The sequence below is a fragment of the Nilaparvata lugens genome, chromosome 4 (assembly GCF_014356525.2).
Source record: "Nilaparvata lugens isolate BPH chromosome 4, ASM1435652v1, whole genome shotgun sequence".
NCBI lineage: Eukaryota > Metazoa > Arthropoda > Insecta > Hemiptera > Delphacidae > Nilaparvata > Nilaparvata lugens.
The window spans coordinates 11,192,096-11,219,716 of NC_052507.1; the positions used below are offsets into that span (position 1 = coordinate 11,192,096).

The 27,621-nt window shown below is 34.2% G+C and overlaps 2 protein-coding genes across 4 annotated transcripts; one reads left to right on the plus strand and one right to left on the minus strand.

Moving 5' to 3' along the window:
• LOC111052350 (phenoloxidase-activating factor 1-like) lies at nucleotides 1–11,624 on the minus strand. 3 transcript variants are annotated; one of them, XM_039426653.1, is made up of 8 exons: nucleotides 11,454–11,624; nucleotides 10,858–10,918; nucleotides 9,323–9,520; nucleotides 7,124–7,235; nucleotides 3,908–4,092; nucleotides 2,970–3,071; nucleotides 1,777–1,950; nucleotides 1–337 (listed from the first exon to the last, which is right to left on the minus strand). In XM_039426653.1, the coding sequence occupies exons 2-8, from the start codon at nucleotides 10,907–10,909 to the stop codon at nucleotides 168–170; spliced, it is 993 nt and encodes a 330-aa protein (XP_039282587.1). In that variant the 5' UTR covers nucleotides 10,910–10,918; nucleotides 11,454–11,624; the 3' UTR covers nucleotides 1–167. The 3 variants fall into 3 exon arrangements, with proteins under 3 accessions (XP_039282587.1, XP_039282588.1, XP_039282589.1); XM_039426654.1 differs by having other exon boundaries at nucleotides 11,374–11,572; XM_039426655.1 differs by having other exon boundaries at nucleotides 11,350–11,472.
• On the plus strand, nucleotides 11,590–27,621 carry LOC111052351 (CLIP domain-containing serine protease 2). Its single transcript, XM_022339007.2, has 7 exons — nucleotides 11,590–11,815; nucleotides 15,509–15,667; nucleotides 17,630–17,780; nucleotides 20,318–20,493; nucleotides 21,636–21,752; nucleotides 22,666–22,836; nucleotides 27,080–27,621. The coding sequence occupies exons 1-7, from the start codon at nucleotides 11,764–11,766 to the stop codon at nucleotides 27,250–27,252; spliced, it is 999 nt and encodes a 332-aa protein (XP_022194699.1). The 5' UTR covers nucleotides 11,590–11,763; the 3' UTR covers nucleotides 27,253–27,621.

Sequence of the window (27,621 nt, forward strand, 5' to 3'; positions counted from 1 at the left end):
AAAATGTTATATGAAACATGATTTTTATCAATAACAACATTTCAAACCCATATTTTTGTTTATTGTTCGATAATTATTTATTGTTTAGCACGTTTGTGTTCTCACAAAATGTTCCAAAATACAATAATTATTTTGTGTGAAATACAATAAGCTGACTGAGGCAGTTGTCAAGCATCAATGTGGTCCAGTATCCACTCGAAGTAGTTCCTGACCTTGGTGTAGACATCGACCGAGCCATGTGAAGGGAAATAGACGCTGGCTTTGAATGATAGAATGCCATACAGGTAATACCGCGCAGGGCCATCTTCTGGGACCAGTCTTTTCAACACGAACGGGCCTGTGTTGTTATCAGATTAGATTAGATTAGATAAAATTAGATATAATAGGGGTATTCACAATGTTGCAGTTAGTTGACTATAAGTCGAGCTATTCGCTATCTCCAGCTTATTGCTAAGTCTGTGTTAACTCAATGAAATACGTTAGAAAAAAATTAGCAGACGAGATAGCAGATAGCGCAGGTTTGAGTCCGCTAACTCTAGCTAACTCTGTTAAAACGGCGGCCATACTTGGTTGCAAAAGTGAGGTTATAAACCTTGAATTACACAAATTATCCACTTGGACCGCTATTGCAGTTAGCTAATAGCAAATGGTTTTAGATGGGGCGTTCACAATCCAGAGTTATCAAATAACACTTTAGCTGCCTAAAACAACATTGTGAATAGCCCTAATATTTATGGACATCGGTCATCAGCAACGTCAAGAAACATAAAAATCAGTCATGTATTTGAAAATTATGAGTAAAAAACTGAAATAGTCGCTCGATTCGCAAAACAAAATCAACTAATGTGCTCATACAATTCATTTAAAATGTCACTTTTCAAATTCCAGTTTTGTTTACCCACTTTTGTTTACATCAACACTGATCTTATAATTTTGAATCCATTTTCTCGTTATCTATTGATCTTGATATGAAACAATTTGTCATCTCAATTTTCGCTCTCAATCATATTATATTTTCCACTACCCATGAAAACAGATAACTTACAAAAATTGGGTATTGTTGTCAGAAATCAACTTACCAACTTATTAATTATTGCAACAATAACAATAGAAACAGTTGATTGAGCAAAAAAATGGCACATTATCCATGATTTGGAACATGGTTTCCTGAATGATGGCACGCTTTATAATAGTGATTTCCACTCCAAACAGACAGCATCAGTCAAATAGGAAATGTTGGAGTTGTTAGAGGAATGCTGACTGTTCAAGTGTGTAGTCTGTGCCTTTCTCCCACCAGACAATAATGCAAATTCTGGTATCAACATTATGTGTTTTTCTTGTGTGAAATGAATAAATGGAATAAAAAAATGGTCTCTGTTCAGTTGAGGTTATATACTTTCAATGATAATTTGAAAAATCTAAAAAGAGAATTGACATTATAACTTTGTAGTGCATCAGTTCAATGTTTGAGGAAGCGAATGTCCAATTTTGTGCTTCAAATCATCATAGTTCTCTTGGAACATGAGAACAAATGATTGGGCATGCATAGACATATCCCCTTTCAATTTTAGAAAAGAATGATTATAATGATGGCTATGGTTATGATTACGATGATCAGCACTCAAATTATTGTTTTGCTGATGGTGTTGCCAAACAACTAATTTACTCCTAGAACTAAGATTATAACATTTGTAATCTGTATTGAGTATATTATTTTTTGAGGCAGTCAATTTGAATAATTGGTTCAATTATGTTCAAGAATATAATTACAATTACCTCCGACATCGTTATCAAGCTGAGATTCGCCTGCTGGCCCCCCCGCACAGAAATAGGACTCATAAGTCTCCACACCTGTGAATGTGCTCGGCAAATGGTTGTACACCTTTTCATTCTCTTCCTGGGTGAAAACAGGTACTGCTGCATGCTGAAGCTTGCTGTAGTAATTGCCGTCTGTCAATTGCAAATTAGATATTGAAAGAAATAGAAAATATTAATTATTAATAGTATAATAATAGAAAAGAAAGCATCCGAAGATATTCCATGGAAAAGGTCGTTTGTGTTCCGAATTTCAAGCTGAAATATACAGAGTGTTTCAGAAGTAGTGTCAAACATTTTAGGGTATTGTTTCTGGATGATACCATGATCCTGGAAGAATACAAATGTCGTATTTGAAGTGCCCAAAATTCAGCGGCTATCCTTATAGCCGCCATTTTGTTTTTTCACTTAGGAAATTTATTTCAAAAACGGAATGTTGTATTGATCTGAAATTTGACATCAATATTCATACTATAAAGACTCAGCTTTAAATATAAAATGAAGAATTTTCGATGAAAATTTCCAAAATGACAGCCATTTTAAGATTTTGATGGCAAATTTCACGAAAACCGTTCACCTAACAGAAAATTTACAAGAGACAAAAAGTTAGCAAATATTATCAAAATTATAAGGATACCTTATTTATTTAAATTGGTCAAAGGATAACAGAGAAATTAATCCTTTTCGTACTGCATGCATGATACTTTTCACCATTTGAACATCAATATTAAATTTTTAATTCCAATTATATTAGATAAAGCTTTGAAACTCGGTATGGCTCCATATGGCTCCATACAGCTGATTTTACAATGTTTTTCAGAAGAGAAGAAGAAGAAGAAGAAGAAGAAGAAGAAGAAGAAGAAGAAGAAAAAGGTAAAGAAGACGAATTTCAACCCGATTTATTGTTAACTCAAACCGAATACTGTCGACTGCTGTCTATTACTGTTTTTGACGGGTGAGAACGGCACAGTAGGTAGACTATATGAGATACTAGCAGCGTCACATGGCTTCACAACGAAAATGAGAATTAAACAAGGCAATTGAAAGAATATTGAACAAAACTAACACTGTAAATTGAGGGAAAACACTATCAATACAATATATATTACAATTTTCTGTGCAACTGTCAGAGTTCTAAAATTATTATAACTCACCTTCAGAATTGGTGCCCCATCCAGATACCCTGACTCCCTCTTCCCCCGCATAGTCTTGCTCCAGTAGTTCGCCATGCTCCAAGCAGATTGGTAGCACATTATCTGATAACATTGAGAAATAGATCAACAACAGACAAGAGAGAAACTAGAAAAATTAAAATCATGAATTTATTATGTAGAGATATAATAATATGTATCATTATACTAGATATAAACATCTATACTAGATATATTTTACATTATGATAAAATTTCGATAAAGATACTAGAATTCTGTGACATGGTAGTGACATGCCATGAAAAAGATTCTCTTTCTCAGAGATTTTTTTTTGTTGAGGATGTCCACAAGAGGCTTGGGTGATGAGGCGGATGAACAGGAGAGATGATTTTCAAAAATCATCAGATTTTCAATAAGCCCGGAAGCCTTCATACCCTACAATACATACCAACAAGCTCTTTAAAATCATTTCTCAATGAAATGAAAATGGTTTCCTCTCTAAAATAAAATAGTTGAGCACAAACTTTTTGAATATTCATCATTTTTTGTGAAATCTACATAATATGTATTCAAAGTGATCAGTGCGATGCGAACTAACTTCAGGATTTTTCTCAATCTTATCAAGATTTTTGCCAATATATCTTCAATGATGCAATTTTTTTCAAAAATAAAAACAATTATAAAACTTGTAGTTCCCTTCTATTAAAACATTTTAACGACTAGTTTCGGCCTACTTTGGACATTTTCAAGTTAAAATGCAAAATAAACAAGTTGATACTTGATAATCAATGTTCATATCACGTTTTAATATATTTCAACTTGAGAATGGCTTAAGTAGATCGAAAATAGTCGTTAAAATGTTTTAATAGAAGGGTACTACAAGTTTTATATTGTTTTTATTTATTTGAACTAGTATTATTTGTCTCTGGTACAACACTCACCATTGAAAATTATGTCTCTGGAAGTTTTCACAAGTGCGATATTCTCGCCATCTTCAGCCGGTGAATTGGTGTTATAGAGTACAACTGATTCAGCGTGGTAAACCGCTTTATCTGGAGAGCATTTCTCTTCTGAATCACAGCTAGTATCCGTGACTGTATCAACTGATCCAACTCTTATTTTAACACTTTCATGTAGCAAAAACATAAAAATCAGCATGTGAAAACGATATCTGTGTTGGTAATAATTATTTCAAACATTATCACCGATATATTAATAAATAATGATATGTCAAATGGAACATTTTGAATAGGACACTTTTTTAGTGGCAGGTTGACATGTTTCAGTACTTGAAAATGGACTGTTTTCAGTCAATTTGCAAATGATGAAACACGTCGTTTCGATAAAAAAGAGTACTATAGTTGCACACCTAGTTACTTATAGCACTGAGGAAAAAAACACAGATTCTTTTTTTCTGTATTCTGTATTTTTTCTGTCCTCATAGCTATGAATTCATTTTCGGAAAACGTAGCTTTCCTATCTCCCAATGTCAAAAATGCACACTACGTTCACATTGCGTAGCTTGGATTTTACATTGGGAGATAGGAGGACAATACGTCTTCGGATGACTATATTCCTAGTTACACGTATTACTTGTGTGTAAAGACCTTCTTGAGTGTTTTTTTTACAAGATACAGTATTTATTGGACTTACAATATACACATTAATTATATTGCTAATCCAGTTACACACACATCCATTTTTGGACGTAAGATTTTTTGCCGTTCTTATAAATTCTATTAGATTAAACAATGATATTTTTTGTCAAGCTCCGATTAATCTGGTAGAATTTATAAGGACGCCAAAGAATTAAAAGTCCAAAAATCGATGTGTGTGTAATCACTTCGTAAACAAAGCCGTAGTTCATTCTGGTGACGTCAGCTCAGGTAGGGCTCCTACACAATAAAAACACTAGCTGATATAGTTCAGATAAAATCAACAAATTTTCATTGGTGTAGGAGCCCTACCTGTGCCGTAATACGAATGTACTACGGCTTTGTTTACGGGGGTAGTGATGCAATTGGCTTTTTGTCATACTTATTCAATTGCAGCTGTTTTCCATGCATCAAATCAAGCCGGTAAACAGCTGTTTTTAGAAAAAGAAAACATGTGATTTTCATTACAGCATACTATACTATGGAGAGATCATATGTTCTCTTTACAGTCGAGTATGTTAGGACTAATAACATCTGAGTAATTGATATACTAACTCAAATAATTAAAGAACTCATTTTAGGAGTTTCAAGTTATAAGAACTCATCTGAAATCTTATAATTTAGGCCTTTATTATTTTATTTGAGCTCAAAGGGTCTGTCTGTTATGAACTAGGCGCTACGGGCTAGGTCATGTTTATAGAATGCAGTAGTTCGAGCAGCAGCAGGTAATGGTTTCTGTTTCTCAGCAATATTATCCTTTCTTAGATAAGTATGACAAAAAATATTGTACGTAACTTGTACGGTAACGTATTTACCGCATTCGTATGATAATTCTGCCCTCAACTACGATTCGGGCACAATAATCGACAGTAATCGGCTTGAGATAACAGTATAAGTTGCGACATAAACGCCCTATACTATGGGATATTTACGCTATTGTTTCTCTATGGTATAGACTATATATAGTGTATTGTATAGCTATATACCTCAACTACGTTTCGGGCAGAAACAATCATACTTATGCGGTGAATTATCGTTACCGGACTTGTTACGTAAAGTACTATTAGCATGCAGTAAGAAAAACATTGATATAATCATGTGAGGAAAAATCCATCTCAATTTCTAATAAGCTACATAAGTGCTGAAACTAGTGTTGTGTTTATTTATGAAAAAAATGAAAAAGGGTAGGCTACCAGTTATTTCTATAATAATTGGACCATTTCTATCTATTTAAAATATACGATCATATGAATAACAAATGAATATTAACGCAAGGTCTCTGTTGTTGCAGTATTTATAGTTGAATTAGTTCAACAGGTTCAATAAGTGGGAGAGAGAGCGAGCTGTAACTGAACTTCACCACCCAATAAACAAAGATAAATCTATCGAACAATCAATCAATCAAGCAATAGAGCAAACAATGAAGAACAGCATGATCTTCAGCAGCAGCAGCTCTACGAAATAAAATTAATTAATCTATCGAACTTTGACATTAGAACTGGAATAAATTCAACCAGAACTTCAACGTTACTCGAAGAGAGTGAAACATTTGTGTTTCTCTCCTCCACAAGTCGAGATTTTAATCTGGAGCATAGACCTAACCCAAGGATGGTATACACTATATACCGTATAGTCTATACCATAGAGAAACAATAGCGTAGATATCCCATGGTATAGGGCGTTTATGTCGCAGCTTATACTGTTATCTCAAGCCGATTACTGTCGATTATTGTCGATTTTTACTGTTTTGATCGGGTAAGAGTGTATGAACGGCACAATATGAGAGACTACCAGCGTCATAAAGCTTCACAGGAATGAACTACGTGGACTATCAGCTTTAGATAACAGTAAAAGATGCGACATAAACGCCCTATACCATGGGATATCTACTTATGCTGTTATCTCAAGCCGATTACTGTCGATTACATTCGATTTTTACTGTTTTGATCGGGTAAGAGTGTATGAACGGCACAATATGAGAGACTACCAGCGTCATAAAGCTTCACAGGAATGAACTACGTGGACTATCAGCTTTAGATAACAGTAAAATTTGCGACATAAACGCCCTATACCATGGGATATCTACTTATGCTATTGTTTCTCTATGTCTATACACTATTCTTGGACCTAACCGACGTTAGATCTAAACATCTAACAGATGTTTACTTAGTCTATGAAGACCTAGATATGTCTTACTTAGTCTATGAAGACATAGATATGTCTTACTTAGTCTATGTCTAGAGTTGAATAGATTCTAAGTAACCAACTAACTAACTAATTACCAAGTTGAGTTTTATCATAAAGAAACAATAGCGTAAGTTATGCTATTGTTTATGCATATTGTTTTTCAAGTTATGCTAATAACGTATGCTATTGTTTCTCTATGATTTTATCTAGATAGGCATATGATCAGACTAGGTACATCCACATTTCGGGAACTGACTTCACCGAAAAGTAAGTGAATTATTGAAATATTTTATTTTGAATTTATCTGATACTTACGATCTCGGTTCAATAGGATATACTGTGAAGCAACTTGATGCTGTCAGAATGAATCGTTTGGTAATGATCGAACCCATGCAGTTATATTTCACTGCTTTCTTCTCTGGTGTTCCTGTTTCAGAAAAAAACGTCGAATTGAATTAAGCTCTATTGCCAAGTTTATCGGAAGTTTCGCTTTCAAGTTATTATGTTTTCATAACTTGAAAAAAAATCGTACGTGTATAAATCGATGTGTGCGAAACTAGAAAAAGATAATTGTGAATAAGCTGCATCATCTCATTCATTTATTCATTCATTCATTTATCAATACAATAAGTAAAGTCCGGGTGCTGTAGCTTTTCCTATCGGCGGAGGGTCTATAGTCTACAATACTACCCTTTCAAAAACATCGAACATTTTTGAAGATGTATCTCACAATAAGCTGTCAAGTCCGTAGTTTTACCTCTGTGACTTTGAAACGGCATATCGGCAAAGTATCACCAACAATGGAAAGAGCATGCTGAAGAGCATTGTCAGCTGATAGACTGTGTTGTGCTAAAAGGGCGTAACTTAAAAAAATCTGCTTGTGTATCTTTTCGGATGCAACACGTTGCTTTTGAGAAGATACAAAATAGCACATGTTGCTTATTGTGAGATACATCTTCAAAAAATCTGGTGTGGCACTCTCACAAAACTTCCCTTGCCGTTATGAAAATTGATCACCTGACGCTAGTGTTCCCGCGCATCTCAATTCCACTATTCAAAGATTTCATCCAGCTGGTGACAGGGTAATAACGCTGGAGACACACGAGGTCTGCTATCTCTTCATAGTGAATCATTTAATAGAATCAACAGTTGCCAACAGTTTGCAATTGGATAATCACATTTTCTCGAATTTCGAGCTTATTTTTAATTTTAGGTGAAAATGTTACAAAACAATTATTGTAGAGTTTCTCATGCTCAATCTTTTCCACTCAAAATTTTATGTTTAAATTGTATCTGAAGCCTGATAATTGAGAATCTAAAATCAAAGTTTGCATTGATGGGGCGGAGCTCCTGAAATTTTTACAGATAGGACTTGTGGCAGTTGATAGAGCTTATCGATGACTATTTTAGGTATAACTTTAATCAAAATCGTTGGAGCCGTTTTCGAGAAAATCGTGAAAAACCCTGTTTTTGACAACATTTTCGTCATTTTATCCGCCATCTTGAATCGCATTTGATCGAAATTGTTCGTGTCGGATCCTTATAGTGGAAGGACCTTAGTTCCAAATTTCAAGTCATTTCGTTAATTGGGAGATGAGATATCGTGTACACACACACACACACACACATACATACAGACCATACCCAAAAACCACTTTTTTGGACTCAGGGGACCTTGAAACGTATAGAAATTTGGGAATTGGGGTAACTTAATTTTTTCGGAAAGCAATAATATCCTTAACTATAATAGGACAAGGAAAATAAGTTTTTGAAAGAGTAGTATTGTAGACTAGAGAGCCTCCGCCGATAGGAAAAGCTACAGCACCCGGACTGTACTTATTGTATTGATAAATGAATGAATAAATAAATAAATGAGATCATGCAGCTTATACACAATTATCTTTGTCTAGTTTCGCACACATCGATTTATACACGTACGATTTTTTCCGTCCTTATAAATTCTATAAGATTGAACATAACTTGACAAACGTATGATGTGATCATGTGTTCAGTTCCATTTCATTTTGTAGAATTTATAAGGTAGGCAAAAAATAGTGCGTCCAAAAATCGATGTGTGTGTAACTAGAAATATATACTGGTTTTAGTTATTTAGGGATGTGATAGTTATATTAGAGATGTGTGTGTAACTAGAAATATATACTGGTTTTAGTTATTTAGGAATGTGATAGTTATATTACAGATGTGTGTGTAACTAGAAATATATACTGGTTTTAGTTATTTAGGGATGTGATAGTTATATTAGAGATGTGTGTGTAACTAGACATAGATACTTGTGAATAAGCTGATCTCATTCATTCATCCATCAATGCTTAACTGGTTACTACAGTTTTTCAGATAGGCATGTTGATATTGGAATTCGCAAAAGCTTTGTCATCACAAACCAGTATTTACATTGAATACAAATCATATTACCATAGTGTCATTAGAGGTATTATGCAATTCTATGTTAAATATCCAATAATGTTTTTTCATCACAATCTGTTTGTAACTGACCTCTTATCTGTATTGAAATTAGAACCACCCAAGGATATTCTCCCTGTTTAGCATCCCTTCTGAATTGATCCAGTGGAACGTAATCAGTAAGGGTTGAATCTTCAGTGTTGATCTTAGCTTGGAGGTGAGGCTGGGTCCCGCAGTTCAATGGGTTAACCAGATGCCAGTTGTCGTGAAATCTTGGGTTTATTATTAAACCTGTTAGGATAATATTGGAAACGACTCAATTGGAGCAAAACTTGTCAACTCTGGCTGTATATTTTCAACTTGGAACGGTTGCAGAAAAACCTGTTGAATTTCAACCCTTATTAGATGCCACGAGACCCATAACCTTGAAAAAATTCGTGCTTTGATTGGTTCTGGTGGCATTTAATTATGATTGAAAATCAACAGGCTTTTGGGCAACTGAGACTTAATCTCTCCAATCCATAATAACTGGATGAGCTATATACTATTTTGAATTAATGAAACAATACAAGTAATTTTAGACTTCATAATGGCATAAATGTCCGAAACATGTTGTGATAAAATATTTCAAAAAAAGGGTACTGAGATTTTTATTTTTCTTTATATTTAAGTAATTTTAGATATATCATGTCATATGAGCTTCCATGTCATAGGAGAAAATATTTGAAATTTCACACAATTTGGTAACAAAAATGTTTTAATTGTTGTGATTTACACGAAATATGCATGTTGCCAAATTGTGCAAAGTTTAAATACTCTCATGCAAACCTTTGTATGACTGGATATTTTTGAATTGGCAATTCTGCATCAACTGTGTTGTCAATTTGAATATATCCACTCATATGAGCTTCCATGAAAAGATTGAAATTTAGCAACACGGATATTTTATCCAACTCTCAACTTGTTCTATTACTATATCTAGATATAGAGTATATAATCCGTCTTGTTAGTTTCAATCCGGTTCGTTATACAATTTTATAAAATTGTTTACTATCAAATCTTGTTGCTTATAAAGATTGTTACTGTTTCAATCTGTGCTGATCAATTATTGTGTATCATGACTGTAACTTGACTGCTCTGCCTACTGTGGGCGTGTCTAGTCTTGGCCAATGACAGCCTTTCACCTTTCTTAGTTGAGCCATCTACCAATTATATGGCTCCATTCCACTGAGTTATATTCCGCTGTTCTAAAGTCCAACGACCTTCAGCTTTCACTTTACCAGAGACTGATACTAAAGTAGCAACTGAAACTGGTTTCACAAAATTATTAATAAATAACCGGTATTGACTATTTATTTAGGCGATTTGCTCTATTTAGAGTGTTGAAAACAATGAATTAATTGACAATTATGCATCCAAGTATGAACGTCTCTTAATTTTAAAATAAATACTTCTGAAGTATTCATTAATAAAATGATAGAGTATTACATGAAGAGCATACAAGTAATTTGGCAACTTCAATTGTTGAATAAAATCTTGAGTATAACAAGAAAAACAAGAACATGTATAGGCCATGACATGTTATTACATTGAGATGATATTGATGTCATTTAGTAAATTTCTCTCACCTTTTACCAAATTGATGAAAATTACAAAAATTGCGTAAGAGAGAGTTCTCATTTTGACTTCCTGGAAATGAAAATACCTTTAGATATAATATTTGAGATTGATATAGCTTTTTGTACTTTCTTATGATTATTATCTCCATATCTCCCTGAAAAAATAGAATTGAATATACGTATCTGTATTTTTTCATAATATTATTCATTTCTCATAAATTCCCCCACAGACCTTCAAATTATTCTTCCTCAATTATTTTGTGATTGAGTGGTTTTATGTGGTGGATGGTACATCGAGAACAATTTATTTTGATCGGGCTACTTATAAGAGCCATTAGCCTTTACATTTAGAAACCTTTTTTAAGTATTCTTAGTTTTCAAGATAATAATTATTTCCTGAAAATATCGGACACCATATCAAAATCTCACAATATAAGTTACAAGTGTAGTCTACAGTTTTTATTTATTTCACTACTTTATTTATTCTATTCTATAGCCTACAGTGTAGCAGTACTTGAAGCTCACAGTTTCTAAGGCAGCTGCGGTTCAAAACTTTGATAAAGAGAATAAGCAATAAATTATTGAATATAAAACATTCCACCCACTCCGATTTAGACTTTCACTCATCCACTTTTGCCGAATGAATTAGCAGGTGGTTTATCTAGATTGATTCAACACATCAATTTCAATAGAGCAAAGCTTTCAAATCAAGAAAATGCTGTAGCATCTAATCAATAAATCAGATAGAGTTCCTCATTCATTTGATTATCTAGGTTCACTTGATTAGAATCAATAAGTTGAATCAATCAAGATAGTCTACGCTCATCTAGATTGTTAATTGAAAAACAAAACAGTTAACGTCAGTTTGTGGAGTGATATGGATTAATATTATTGGTCTAACGATTTGAGGAAGAAATGAAGATAGTGTATAACATAATTGCTGTGATCTGCATCAATTCAGTGCAAGGTGAGATAATGATTTGCTTCCTTGCAGAAAGAATACAACAGGATATTCTTCGTTTTCCAGATTATAATGGACATTATCATAGGAAAAAGATAGCATAAGAAGGTACCCCATGGTATTGGTAGTTTATGTTCCAAATTTCAAGCCGATCTTCGGTTAACTCAAGCCGACTACTGTCTATTATCACTGCTTTGGCTCGGTGAGAGTGTTAGAGCCTGTTCACATGACAGCGATTTACCGTTTGTCGCGCGATTGACCAACCGAGCGGTTGCCAGGTATAGGGAAACACATGGTGCCGTACACATGCATCGCTCGGTTTTAGTAGTCGCCGGCGAATCGCGGCGGTTGTAATCTCAGACTTAACCGAGGGCAAATTGCTCATGAATCGCTGTCATGTGTACGAGAATGGCAAATCGATTTGCCAACCGCGCGACAACCGAACGTAAGTCGCTGTCATGTGAACAAGCTCTTAGAACAATACCATTCTTCTTCTTTAGGTGCCGTCTCCGTTTCGAAGGTTGGCAATCATCAAGGCGATTTTTACTTTTGAGACCGCAGATCGAAATAGGTCATTATTGCTGCATCCAAACCAATCCCGAAGGTTCTTCAGCCATGAGTTTCGTCTCCTTCCTACGGATCTCTTTCCTTGGACTTTCCCCTGCATAATAACTTGAAGCAATTGATATTTTTCTCCTCTCATAACATGTCCCATGTATAGCAGTTTTCTTCTCTTAATTGTCATAATTACTTCTTTTTCCTTGCGTATGCGTCTCATCACTTCTACATTGGTCACTCTCTCCATCCATGAAATCCGTAGTATTCTTCGATACATCCATAGCTCAAATGCCTCCAATCTCCTCACATCAATCTCCTTTAGCGTCCAGGCTTCCATGCCGTAGTACAAAACAGATAACACATAGCACCTCATCATTCTTATCTTCAAATCAAGGTTTAGATCTCGGCAACAGAAAAGCTTCTTCATTCTTGTAAATACACTTCTGGCCTGTTGGACTCTGATTCGTATTTCTTGGGTACTGTCATTGTTTGCATTGATGGTTGTTCCTAGGTATTTATATTCTTTTACTCTCTCAACAATACCATTATGAAGTACTAATACCAGCGTCACATAGCTTCAAGAAAAAGAACTACTAGGACTATCGACTTGAGTTAATAGTGTAATTTGGAACATAAACGTCCTACACCATGGATACCTTCCTATGCTATTTTTTGCTTATGACCTTATCAACCTTATCCCTCCTCTATTATCGAGGTTAAGTGGTAGAGTAGACATTACTGTCCAAGCTTCGTCACGTCAACAAATAGTTATTATATTCTATTCTCTTAGTGCCTGGATTTCATATCAAAGCTATTCCCGATGCTGCATTCTGATAAATTGAGAATGATTCTGTTTGTAATAATCTAGAATAGCTTACAAACAAATTTTCAAATCTTCATTTTCAAAGAAGCTAAATTGAATTTAAATAGTTCATGATTATTTTATTGATTTTTTTAGGATACTGACCAGCAGTCTCGCACCTTGAGGCGGATTCCCTCATATCAGTATTGGAGTCCATGTGTGATTCAGTACAAATATTCTTCCCATACTTTTTAATGGGACTATTCACACTGCTGGCTGAGCTGAGTATGAATAGTCCCATTAAAATGTATGGGAATAAAATCTTCACTGTATCGGCCACTGACATTGATACTGATGTGTGGGACTTCGACTCCATCACTCTAGCTCCCCGCTGAATCAGCCACTACCTCCGTAAACAAAGCCGTAGTGACTTTGTGTGACGTCAGCACAGGTAGGGCTCCTACACCAATAAAAATTCTAGCTGATATAGATCAATTTAAATCAACTAATGTGCTGACGTCACACGAATGCGCTGAGGCTTTGTTTACGGAGGTAGTGAATCAAGCCCGGAATATTACGTTTGAATGAAGTCATATGATTGGAAGTTTGTTGAACCATTAAGAGGAAAGATGATGCTTGATGACTGACTAATGACGTGACAGACTGCTGTAGCACCCAGAAAGTATAGAATGCAATATTATCCTATATTTTCATATCTAAGTAAAACTAGATAAAAAATAACCCCAGAGTACTTGAAAAAAAAAAAACGCTTCCATATAAAAGCAACTGAGGGTACTATGTACTTTCAAAAAATGCTACTATGAGATTGATTCTCAACTAACAAAACAATTAGCTCTAATGAAATACGTTATTAGAAAGCTAATCAAAGCTATATAAATAGAACTAAGGACTTCTGTTACTGCAAATATTGACCAAAGAACTTAATAGTAGAAGGAAATTCGTTGAGCTAAACTGTCCAAAAAACAATCTCCCATCTATATTCTATACAAGCAGGTAACCTGTGCTCCGCAAGGGTCCAATTAAAAACTTGACCTACTGAAATTTTAAAGAATTATTTAAAATAAGGCCTATAACCATCCTCGGTGAATTAAGAATCTATATGCAAAATTTCAAGTTAATCAGTTCAGACGTCATTCATGAATTCCCTATCCCCTATAATGAATGTATAAGGCAATTCTTTCATTTATCATAGATTATCTTCTTCTTCTTCTTCTTCTTACAAACAAGGATTAGGCTTTAACCTGTTCCGACTCACATCTTGCCAATTATTCAAATAAACATAAAAAATCCTATTATTGCCAACGCTTGCGTGGTCTGCCAACATCTCTTTTGCCTACTGGCTGATAATTATAGACTTTAAATGGTATTCTTTCAGCTGACATTCTTTGAACATGCTCCCTCCATTGATGCCGATTCTCCGTAACTCTTTCATTCATGCTGCAAATTTTCAATTCTTTCCTAATATCTTCATTCCTGAAATGATCTCTTCTGTCACATCCCTTGGTTCTTCGGAGAAATCTCATCTCGGCTGCCTGCACTCTACTTTCAAGTGGCTTCGTAGTAACCCATGATTCACTACCATAGAGGAGGACTAGAGCGGTCATTACCTTATAAAATTTCATAATTGTATCTGTTCTAGCTTTTTTACCCAAAGTCCTGCTGATATTTCCACATATCATTTGAAACTCTCCTATTTTCTTCTCAATATCTAATTCATCTTTGTAACTAATGTCACTTCCTAGATATGTATATGAGAAACTTGTTCCAAAACTGTATTATTAATAACAATTTTGATCTGACCGGATATTTGCCTCTGAATACCATAATTTTTGTTTTCTTAGTTGATATTTTTAAATTATATTTCTGACCTATTTCATTGAGGATATGGACTGATCTTTGGAGGTCATTTTCATTGTCCTGCACTATCCAGAAATCATCAGTAAATAACAATGCATTCAGGTGAACGTTCTTTTCAAGTTCTATTCCTAAACCTACTCTACATTTCCATTTTTGGAAAATGTGGTCAAGATATATATTGAATAAAGTGGGTGATAAACTACACCCTTGTCTTACTCCTTGGTTGACTACCATTTCGTCCAGTCGTATCATAGATTATTATAATTTTTTTTTTCTTTGACAATTTCTTAGTCTTTTTTCATTCAAGATTATTATAATAATTATGTCACATTTTATCCTCTCTGGTAGCACCAGGTTTTAAAATTGGCTACAGCTATTATAGATAGATAAAATAAAGATTTTACCAAGTATTGAGAAGTTCTTCCGCGATTAATAAGTGCTTACTTATCTCATGTGCACAGGCATACTGAGCCCCATATTTCATCGGAACTGGGATCTGGTGAATCCGGGAGACTGCGGTATACAGCATAATAAGAAAACTTCTCATAATACAACATTTGGCACACCGGTTAGGAACGGAGAATATCCTTGGGTGGTGCATATTACCGTACAGGTCAATGGTGAGTCATTAAAATTATTATTCTATCATCATCATTTTCATCGTTACCCACGCACAAGCTTAGAGCTGATGTGGGCATTATCATCAGAGAAAATATCAATTTCATATTTAATTTCACAATGATAATAATTCACACATTATTGAATATTCATATAATATAAATGAGGACCAGGAAAATTGATTATAAAAAAGGACTGTCAAGAGAACGCGGACGTCCTAGAAAGAGATGGGTTGATTCCCATGGGTTGAAACCAAGGTTTGGAACAGGCAGTGATGCCTAATAACCCGTGAATGGAAGAAGAATCACATTGGTAATGCTCTCACAACACTCAGGGTAATGCTCAAGGCATCTTAGCTTAGCAACATAGCTAAACGTTTTTACGTTTAGCTAAACAGAAATTCTATATTTGGATTGTCTTTATGTGATAAATTACAATTTGAAGCAATTTTGGACATTTTGTAATGATGAAGATGATTTTGAAAATGTTTTTTTTCTGTGAAAATTGAGTTTCAAGCTTCTTTAACCTCAAAATTGTTCTAGCAATCAGATTTTTAACTTAATTATGTGTAACGCTAGTTCGCCTTCATGGTGCACATTGGGTAACGCCAAATGGACTAACAAAATAATGGCGCTCAGACAAACTTATGTTCTCCTGACCGGAAACTACACATCTAGAATTTGGAAATATACAGTGTATATCTAGGCATTTGAGACTCATTAGCTATATATTTGTTGTGTATCTACCATACGCTAAATAAATAAATCTAGGCATCATCCTTAGATATAATTCAATCAAGGAGAAACTCTGCTACATCTTTGGATACAGTTTAATAATTGGGCATCCGACTCTATTACGCAGTCAATCACTATATGAGAGTCTAACATAGCTCGAAAATGAATTAATGATGGGATATCAGCATTGATAAGATGATTCATTTCAATACAATTTAATTTTTTTGTTTTTTTTTTGCTGAGGGTGATTCCTACATGAGATCTAGGCTTGTGCGTGGGTAATGAGGTAGATGATTGTGAGGGATGAATAGATCTAATAAGTTTTAGGTTTGTTTCGAACCACCAGGAAGCGATTTTACAACTCATGAATCATATTTGGAGGAGTTGGCTCAAGCGGTCACCCTTCCAACGGAGTAGCAGATGAATAATTCTTAACTTTGATTTGATTCTATAGTAGTCTAAGAGATGTTGTGGTATTTTTCCATAATTTGAAAGAAAAAGACGTTGATGTTGTATTATGTAGTGGTATTGACAACATCAACGTCTTGATGCTGTCAAGACGTTGATGACTGCATCTATATCAACGTCTGCATCAACGTTGCTACATCAACATCAACATCTTGTTGACAACATCAACGTCTTTTTCTTTCAATTCTTAAATTATTTAAGCGATAACTTATCAGCGTGACCACTGAGTCAAACAGCTCCCATATAGTTGAAATTATTATTCAAATGGAAATGTTATAAATGTTCGGAACCTACCTAAAGCTGCAGGTTCACTCATCTCTCATCATCATCCTCATAATAACCCACGCACAAGCCTAGAGTTCATGTGGGCATTATCCTCAGGGAAAAATCAATCTCATATTTCATTTTACACTCATAATTTACACATCCTTCTTAGTACTGTGATCCGCTGATGTCAGTGGATAAAAACGTGATAATTAGGTTATAAAATTCAAGAAAACTTATAATAAATTATAAATAATGTTATGAATAATCGTAATTCGTATCACTCACGATTCTTCAATTTGTTACTTTATTCTTCACTCATGTTTCTTCATATTAATTTGAATGATTCTCTGTAGTAGGTAGGCCTACTGTTAATCATCGATCGTTAATGAATAATTAAAATGATAATTCAAGGATAAAACTTATAATAGAATTGAATCTATTCATTCTCTACTTGAACAGAGACGGAATTGATATATTCATACTCTATTTGAACAGAGACGGAATTGAAAACGACTCGTGATTGCTATAAATGCAGGGAACCAAGAAAGATAACAAATTGCATGGGCACAATTATCACCAAACGATATGTTCTCACAGCATCAAGCTGCTTCGAAATATTTGGCAACACTAGTGTAGACCCCAAATCGTAAGTATTGATTTATTTCAATTAAATCATAATGTATGCTTTTCTTTTTGTTTTGAATCATGTTCTGTTTATTTATACAGTGTTGTTGTATTTGAGAATGAATAGCCGTAACGTACATGAACGTTTGTAAGTTATGTATGATGCATACAGACATAGCCACCTCTAATACAAGGCCCCGGCCTACGATATTGCAACGTCGCAGTGTAGGCCTAGAATCTAATACTGAAAAAGATCAGCTGGTATTTTTTAAAATCTTTTTCACCAATCATGTATTAGATTCTAGGCCTATTCTGCGACGTTGCAATATCGTAGGCCGGGGCCTTGTATTAGAGGTAGCCTTGATACAGGTTTCCAGGTTTATGTATGTAATGCCTAGTTAACATTGTCATTTGGCTGGACAGTTGTCTTTGGACAATTGCCATCACGTGGTAGCGGATTGTGGTAGGCCAGGCCAGTTGAACGAGAAAATGTTTTTACGCGGCCAACTATTGGCACGGCAGATGACAGCTAAACATGGCCGAATGCTCGTCATCTGTTGTGACTGAACTGACAAAAAACAAGAGAGAACTACTGGCCTACACCGTTCATACGGTAGCAATTGTCGCGACAACTGAGATTCCGAGTGGTGGGGGGGCTCGCTGGGCCCAATTGACTGTCCTCAGTCTACTCCTGGAGACAGGTTGAATTTCAGGCCGATTGGCAGGGCAATAATATTGGCAAAGCAATTGGCCTGAAGTGTTCAGACGAAGACAGTAATTCCATGCCAGTCAGTTGTCTTCAGAGAATACTCCTGGTGACATATTGAATTTCAGGCCAATTGGCAGGGCAATTGGCAAAGCAATCGGCCAGAATTAGTGTTCAAACGAAGACAGTAATTTCATGCCAGTCAGTTGTCTTCTGACAATTGTCTTGCCAATTGGCAATGTGTAGACTATACTTCGTACAAAATTACTTCTGACTTGGAGGAATACGCGGCGCAGGGAAACGTGACTTGGAGGGATACGCGGCATCAGCCAATTACAGTGATGGATATAGTGCGGTCCACGTTATAATGACAGTATTTGATCAACTTCGGTTTTGCTATCCTTGTCTATCATTCGACAAAGCCTGTGCTACTATCCTTTTCTAGGTACACAACGATGACAATTATGTTTTTGACGGTGTAGAAATATAATTAATTAATGCAGAGAATTGGCATCGCTATTCTTCTATCTCTATCCACTGCCATTATAACGTGGACCACACTATAGAGTCATAGGTGGAATTGGCAGCACAGATGCCAATTTTGCTATTAGAATCAGTCTAGTCAGTGCTTGAGCACTTGAATACTCACTAGAGAACGCTGGCAGGTTCAATACGGCAACATCGCCGCCGTTGTATCCCTACCGCTCTATGCCTTCTCTGCTGCGCATGTCCATCCCAAGTCAAAAGTTATTTTGTACAGAGTATAGGCTTAAGTGATAGTCGGGTCAGTTCGAATGCATTATTTGTTGTCCTATAACCTAGAATGAATTTATTTTTTGTAAAGGTTTTTCTTATAGCTTTATTAAATTTTGTGTTATATGGAACACAAATATATTCTCTATTTCTACTGATAAAAAAGAAATCAAATTTAAATGTACATCAAGATAAGTTTAAAAAATCTGGAATCTATGAACTTAAATGTAGTGATTGTGACAAATTCTATATCGGGCAAACGGGTAGAAATTTCCATATCAGGTTTCGAGAACATATCCAAGCACTAAAATCTAAAAATTATACACAAAAGTCGGCATTTGCTGAACACTTGATAGATTCAGGCCATAATTTTACAGATATAAATTCCAATATGAAAATACTTAATTACGGTAATAAAAGTCAAAAACTGAATGTCAAAGAAGAATTTCATATTTATAAAGCAGCAAAATTAAACAGAGATAAAATAATAAACTTAATCCAATTAGACACCAATAACCCCATTTTTGATAGAATCATGCGAATTTAAACCCAAAATTTACAGTCCTAGTTCATAAAAACATATGAATACACTAACATATGATCAAAATAAGAATCTTCCATTAGTATTTATTTATTTAATTCATATCACTTGAAAATGGCATAAATGACCGACATGTCGTGATAAAATATTTTAATAAAAAGGGTACTGAGATTTTTATTTATTTTCTTTATATTTATATTACAAGTAGCCCTATACAGGAATGAGATTATATTATGTATATTCTGTTATATTATGGTGAACCGTTAATTTATTATTCTGTAATAATTATTGATATTATGTTTTTATAATTATTAATTGTCTATCAAAAGGTATCTTCACTCTATGTTGAAACTTAACAGGTTTTTGAACAACCAACCTTTTGATTGGTATGAAAAACCAAGTGAATCTCCCATCTACATAGGGCGGAGACTATTGTTTACTCTTCGTCTCTCTTTTCTAAGCCTCTGCAGTTTCTTCAAAAATTACAGTCTAATAATTTTTGTTATAATATCTTTCTCCTCTACAAATATAATTCATGCTTTGTCATATTTTATTATAGTGTCAGAGTAAGGGCTGGACTGGTAGGCATGAATATTCTGTGTGGTATCTACTCAAAATGTTATTCAGATAATGATTACTTGGCTCAATCAGTGTTTTTCTATGATCACAATGCACCAGCAGAGGAGGGCCGTAATATTGCACTGATTGAAGTATCAAGAGATTTCTATTTCCATGGTGAGTGTTGTAAAGAAAATTTTGACCAAAACCGACAAGAATGTCTATTAGTCATTATTACTTATCAATTTATTAATTCAAGTCATCTAAATTCAAAATTTATAGTTTGCATGTTTATTTTGGACTAAAGTTTTATAAAAATTGCACATGTGAAATTCTAACCTTATCTTGGACTTTGTCACCTATAAATTTGGAAGAAAAATAGCACAAGGACTACCTTATTATTTTATCTTCTATAATGTTATTGCATTAGTGTCATTTGCATTTTAAATGAATAGTGCTTCAATTTCTATTAAAAAATGTCCATTAGCCCTTGAGAAGATGTAAATTTCATTCAAGTCAATATCAATTTTACCTCAAGAGTTTTAAAATATTTTGTGGAAAATTTAACACTTAGAAGAGTTAATATTCAAAACTGTTTTCTCCATTCTGATACATTCTCTATAAACTGTAGGGTACTCTATGTGGATCTGGCCCAGCAGTCATGGAGAAATTGATGCAATTATACATCATATTTGGAGAGAATTCAATGCTTTATGACCTCATAATCACCATTGATTTTTTGAATTTTGAAAACACTTATTAAGTGAAAATGCACTTATAGTGAAGATCATCATCAGACTCTGTCCCAATCCAGGTCGAAACAATCGTCACTACAAATAATAAGTGCATTTTCACTTCAAGGTGCTCTTAAAATTCAAGTTCTATTTGATTATGGAGAAGTATGGATGTGCAACAGATTGTTTTTTTCATCAATATGTATCTTGGTATAGTTTGGCATTTGAAGCACTCGTGAGGCATTCAACTCTTGTTTCGCTTGTGCCTCGACTTACATCTAAAGGTGCGTACAGATTTACGCGCCGCGAACATGAGCAATGCACTTTTAATCAGCTGATGCCAAGCTTTTCATATCTGTATCTTACCGTTTCTGTAAAAATACAGATATAATCAGCTGATTAAAAGTGAATTGCTCATGTTCGCGGCGCGTATATTTGTACGCACCTTTAGTAGTGCTTCAACATCCTCCTGTATAGAACTCTATCATTGTATAAACTACTACCGATCCCTTCCTTTTCCGATTCTACTTTCAATCTACTTTCTACTATTAATTATTGTTGTTAATTATTTTTCCATTCTATTAGAGTATGTGGCACCAATTTGCCTCGAACATAACTATCTCTTGAATAAAGACTATGGAGCCGAAAAAGGAATCAGGGTATCTGGATGGAATCATGAAACAGTGAGAGTGAAGATAAACGGTTAGTGATATGCTGTTAATTACAATTCAACCATTCCACATATATTATGACAATAATATTATTCTTCAATGTTGTTTTCCATCACGAACTGCTTATTATTAAATCACTTTTTTCTATTAGAAAAAACGACTAGCAGTCACATATTTTACAATAAATGAATTAATCACGAACTGTGACAACGATTCTCCAATAGCGAAAAGTGATTTAATAATATTATATTATACAGAGTGACTCAGGGGAACGAGAATTTTGAATGCTACAGTTGTGTAGGTAGGAGTCGGTAGATTTTGCACAATTGATATTTGAACATGGCCATTTTGTGATCAAGGACCATTGAACTGGTTTGGAACGTGCAATAGCGGTGAGAGATTACAAAAAATAGTGTAAAACTGGCATACTACTGACAATATTTTGACGGTATCACTACATTGAACGTCGTGAACTATGTAGATATCTCAGGCAAGGTTCACAGTAGACTACAACAATACATGATCTGTGAAAAATAGTTGAATATGTTTTATACAGGGAATATGCGAGAAACCGAAAAATGGTAGCTTTGAACCAACCCCACCCTCTTAGCACAGGGCGTAGAGCTGGGGACTTTTGATATGTTTATCTCCTCACCACCCTTAACAGAACTGCGGGGTCAAAAATTGTCTTCCAAACTTTTCCCTCTATACACTTTTTTGAGCATTCATTGCCTGGACTTAGACCCTCCGATATTATATGCAAACAAAATTAAAACGACTTGATATTGTCAAAACCGCTTATTCATTAAAACATTGTTAAACTAGTTCCAGTTGTTAAACCATTATTGGTGAGCTTCAATGATAAACATTGTAGTAATATCGACTTGATTGCATTTTTTCAAAATGACTAACAATCAATATAAATTGTATTCCTTACTATACAGAAGGGGAGTACAGTAATCTTTTCTACTCAGAAGCGACTATTTTCACGGAAGAAGAGAACGATAAAATCTATAAATTTTTGCCAGCCAAATTCACAGGTGTAGAGAACTACCTGTCTTTCTTCTGCGTTGAAGGACTCCCACATCAAACTCAACTCACTACGGACGTTGGAGGTAATCATAATAGTTATTTGTGCAACTAGTGCGCAAAGTGACAGTTTGCTGCACCGAAAGAAACGTTTACGCCCGAGCCGTAGGCGAGGGCGGAATGGCTTCTTGAGTGCAGCAGAGGAACTTTGCGCATGTATTTCACATTAAGTTTTTCCTACAGTTACCATTGAATATGAAAAGTGGGTAATTATGGATAAAATGATGGCTGAAATCCATCAAATGTTTGTGTGTGTGATGCTGTTATTAATAACAATCTTAATTCATTTAAAAATTAATAATCCAATTGAAGTTGAAAATTTTCAGCCAAAGTTCTCATTTTTATTCATTCAAGAATCAGAGAAAATACAGATAGTACAAAAAATTCGCATTCAAAATTCACGCTAAAAGCTGGTTTGGATGACTGCAAAATGGCTGAATCGACAAGCGCGCGACCTAGAGGGAAGAATCGTACCTAACTTCGTTCTTTCATCCAGCTAAAAACAGCATTCAGATATTCAGAATTATGATTAACTAGAATTACCGAAAAATACTATAAGTAAACTGAAAAATATTTATAAAATAACATAGACAACAGAAAATATTTCATTGTAGTATATTCTAATGTTATTTTATTGATTTTATCGACATGGATTTCGAACGGTAATTATTTAACCTGAAAATTCGAATTTCAAAATGTGTGTTTGCTACATTTCTCATTGCTTGGAGTTGAAATAATTATTACTGTCAATAGAAAATAAACATTATTTATTATTAAATGATGAGAAGTTATTATTTAATTATGATTTAGATAAACATTATTCTTGTTTTGGATTTCTAGATTGGGATTTTATCATAAATGTAGGGTAGCCATTGAAATGATTCTCATCTAAATCTAACCACAGTCATTGTTACCAACTTAATTTTTCTTTTCGTGCACTAATCCTCCATATAACCCACCAACTATTTTGTGTTGCCATGTTGCAAATCTGGAGTGCAGAAAAATTTTTTCCCGCACTAGAGCGGAAAAGTGATTCTTTGCGTTCTGTAATCAGTGCAGGAATGGCCACTTTTCAAGGTATCTGTAGGATAACATAATAGTTATTACATAGATAAATTTATTCTATTATCATAATATTATTCAAGCCAATCATACAATAGACGTTATTAATGAATTGTTAGGCTAGTTTCACACACATTTGGCTCGGTTCGTTTTCTGTCCGTTTTTGGCAAATTCCGATAAGTGTGAAGCGGTAATTTCGTTTGAATTCGGTTCCAAATTGCAACCGCATAGAACCGAACGCCCACTTGACACGAATAGGTTTTATCGTATTATTCGAATTCGTTGCTAGGAAACCGGAAATAAAAACAAAGTCATTTACACACGCTCGCTTTTTTTGTTTCTATTTCAACCTGATATCGTGATTATCTGTTTAAAAATCTTCCATGTCAAAATCATATGGTCAATTCATTTCTGTTAGTTCACTGGAGCATTTTTTTCTTAATGAATAAGGAAAGAATATAAAAATTATTTGAAACTTAGGGAGAATTTCCATTTTTTTAATTTTTCCATGAAAATTACATGATTTCATTAATGAAAAAAGAAGAGATTTACGTTATGTACCATGTTTCAAAATGAAACAAATTTTCTATTCAAAAAAATAATCATTCCAAACGTCCAAAATCAATATAATCAAAAATAAACTATTCAAATAGTTCACAGTTTTTAATTAACTTGTAAATTTTGTTGTTCAAGAAATCACATCTTACTATTTAAACACTAGCTTTTATATTTCAATATCAGCATGAATATTGTCAAAATTCAAACACAGCTGTGTTTGAGAAGAAAATACCCAATTAGAACCGTACGAATCAAAACCTGATATGTATGAAAGCCTCATTCGTTTTCGGCAACAAACCGAACCGAACCGAATGAAACCGAATGTGTGTGAAGCTAGCCTTAATCATGGGTTGATAAAACTGATTATTACAAACACAGTTATGAAGTTCACACATGATTTCCCTTCTTTTAATATTACGATATGCAGTCATATATGCAGTCATACATTTCAAGAAATAGGCTTATTATTTTTGCCTTTTGGAATGGAATTCTGCCTGTGACATTGGAAAAAAATTGATTCTTGGTTGGCAAACTCTATTCAAACATAAACGAAAATAGTTTTTCAATTATCAAATAATAAATTTTCATAATTTGATTGTATGGTAATGAGGAGATGTAGTGGTATTTCTCCATAATTGAAAGAATAAGATGTTGATGTTGTCAATACCACTTCAATTTATTCGAAAATTAATTCATCTTCCAGAACCAGGTTTCATGGTAACACCTACCACATCTTCAGCTGAACTGATGAAACCTGGTTCTGTAAGATGAATTAATTTTCGAATAAATTAAAGTGGTATTGACAACATCAACGTCTTATTCTTTCAATAATAAATTTTCATAATATTGATATTGACTATTTTGTTAATTTATTATATTTCTACATTGTTGATGAACGATTCGCAACGTTGCGGAGCTGGGAAAGGATAGCGCTATCTGCTTTGTTGAGTGATAGACAAGGATAGCAACACCAATGTTGATGAAATACTGCCATTATAACGTTGACCTCACTATAGGAAGATGATACATAAATGATACGAAGATGATACACATGGATGATACAAACATGATACAAGGATGATGGAACAAGGATAGCAACATTTATCTATTTATTTATTTACAATGCAAATAACACTAATGTAATAACATTGAAAGATAAAATTTTAAGGTAGTCCTTGTGCTATTTTTCTTCCAAATTTATAGGTGACAAAGACCAAGATAAGGTTAGAATTTCACGTGTACAATTTTTAAAAAATTTTGGTCCAAAATAAACATTAAAACTAAAATTTTGAATTTAGATGGCTTAAATTGATAAATTAATTAGAAATATTCCACTCAATTACCACTTTTAACGAATAATATTGAGTTATTTAAGAAATTTGGAACTATTCAAGAAACACAAACTCGTAAACACTAAAGTTCAGTTGAAAGACACCAGTGTTAATGAAATACTGTCATTATGAAGTGGACCTCTCTATAGGAAAATGATACAAATATGATATAAAGATGATACTAAGAAGATACAAAGATAATACAAAAATGATACAAGGATGATAGACAATTATGACAAAACCAATGTTAATGAAATACTGCCATCATAAACATGTACCCAACTATAACTACTATATACAGAGTGAGTCATATGTATGGGAACCCCTCAATAAGTTGGAGACTGTTGTAGATATAATTCTGTAACTTTCAGGATAAGTTATTGGTCGAATACTCTACCTTTTGACGTACAACTGAATTTCAACCCCTCATTAGGGGGTGACTTAGGGGTTGTAACTCGAATATTTTAAATGTAAACACCCATTGTGTGGTACATCATTCCCAAGGGTCTTTTTGAAACAAGAAAGATGGCATCAAAAAAAATGCTCTTTGATACTTGTATCTAAAATGGCGGCTGATTGAAGTTTCTCTTTTTAAAGAAATGAGGGGTTGTAACTCAAATATTTTGAACGTGAACACCCATTTCAAAGGCCTATTTAAAACAAGAAAGATGACACAAATAAAAATGTTCTATGATACTCGCATCCAAAATGACGGCTGATTGAACGTTTTTAAAGAAATGATTGGTAAAACTTCAATCAGCCGCCATTTTGGATACAAGAATCATAGAACATTTTTATTGATGTAATATTTCTTGTTTTAAAAAGACCTTTTAAGTGATGTACCAGACAATGAGTGTTTACATTTAAAATATTCGAGTTACAACCCCTAAGTCTTGGGGTCTCCTCCCCTTATGAGGAGATGAAATCCAGTTGTGAATCAAAAGTTATAGTATTCGACCAATAACGTATCCTGAAAGTGACAGTATTATATCTACAACAGCTTATTGACTAATTCTGTATAATCATAGAGAAGCAATAACACAAGTAGATATCCCATGGTATTGGGCGTTTATGTCGCAACTTGTACTGTTATCTCAAGCTGATAATCCACGTAGTTCTTTCCCATGAAGCTGTGTGACGCTGGTAGTCTCTCATATTGTACACTATTATATCTCGCTATTATTTCTCTCATACTGAACGCTATATCTTACGCTATTGTTTCTCTATGGTATAATATTCTATTGTAGTAGCATAACTATCTTTTACATGTTGAGTTTTGCATAAAATTGTTATCCTTGATTTTTGTTGCACAACACAGGTCCATTCGTCGTGAAGAAACTAGTTAAAGACGATGAAGAGCGACGCTTTTACTTGTATGGTATTCTCTCATTCAAGATCAGCGTCCATTATCCTCCACATCAAGGCACGGTTGATGTCTACACCAAGGTCAGGAATTATTTCGAGTGGATACTGGACACCATTGATGGTTAACATTGAGAGTTAAGTGCAAAAGAGGCGCCCTAACTTCGCTTTATAGGAAAACTAAAAGCCAGTCATCCTTTTATAATCTATTTTCAGTCAGTTGATTATATTACACAGATAATATATCATTGTAATTTGGACTATTTTGTGAGAACAGAAGCAATAAGCAATGTTCGTTTGAATTTTGTGAGAACAGAAGCAAGAAGCAATGTTCGTTTGAAGTGATGTTCCTTGAAGACTCCCAAATTCATATCAATCGCTGACAGCCACCTCAGTCAACCAATCGATTAGCTTAATCAGATTGATTAATGATTGTATTTGTACAAATAATGTTTTGTGAGGAATTTTAAATAAAAATTACAGATTATTCTCCGGAAA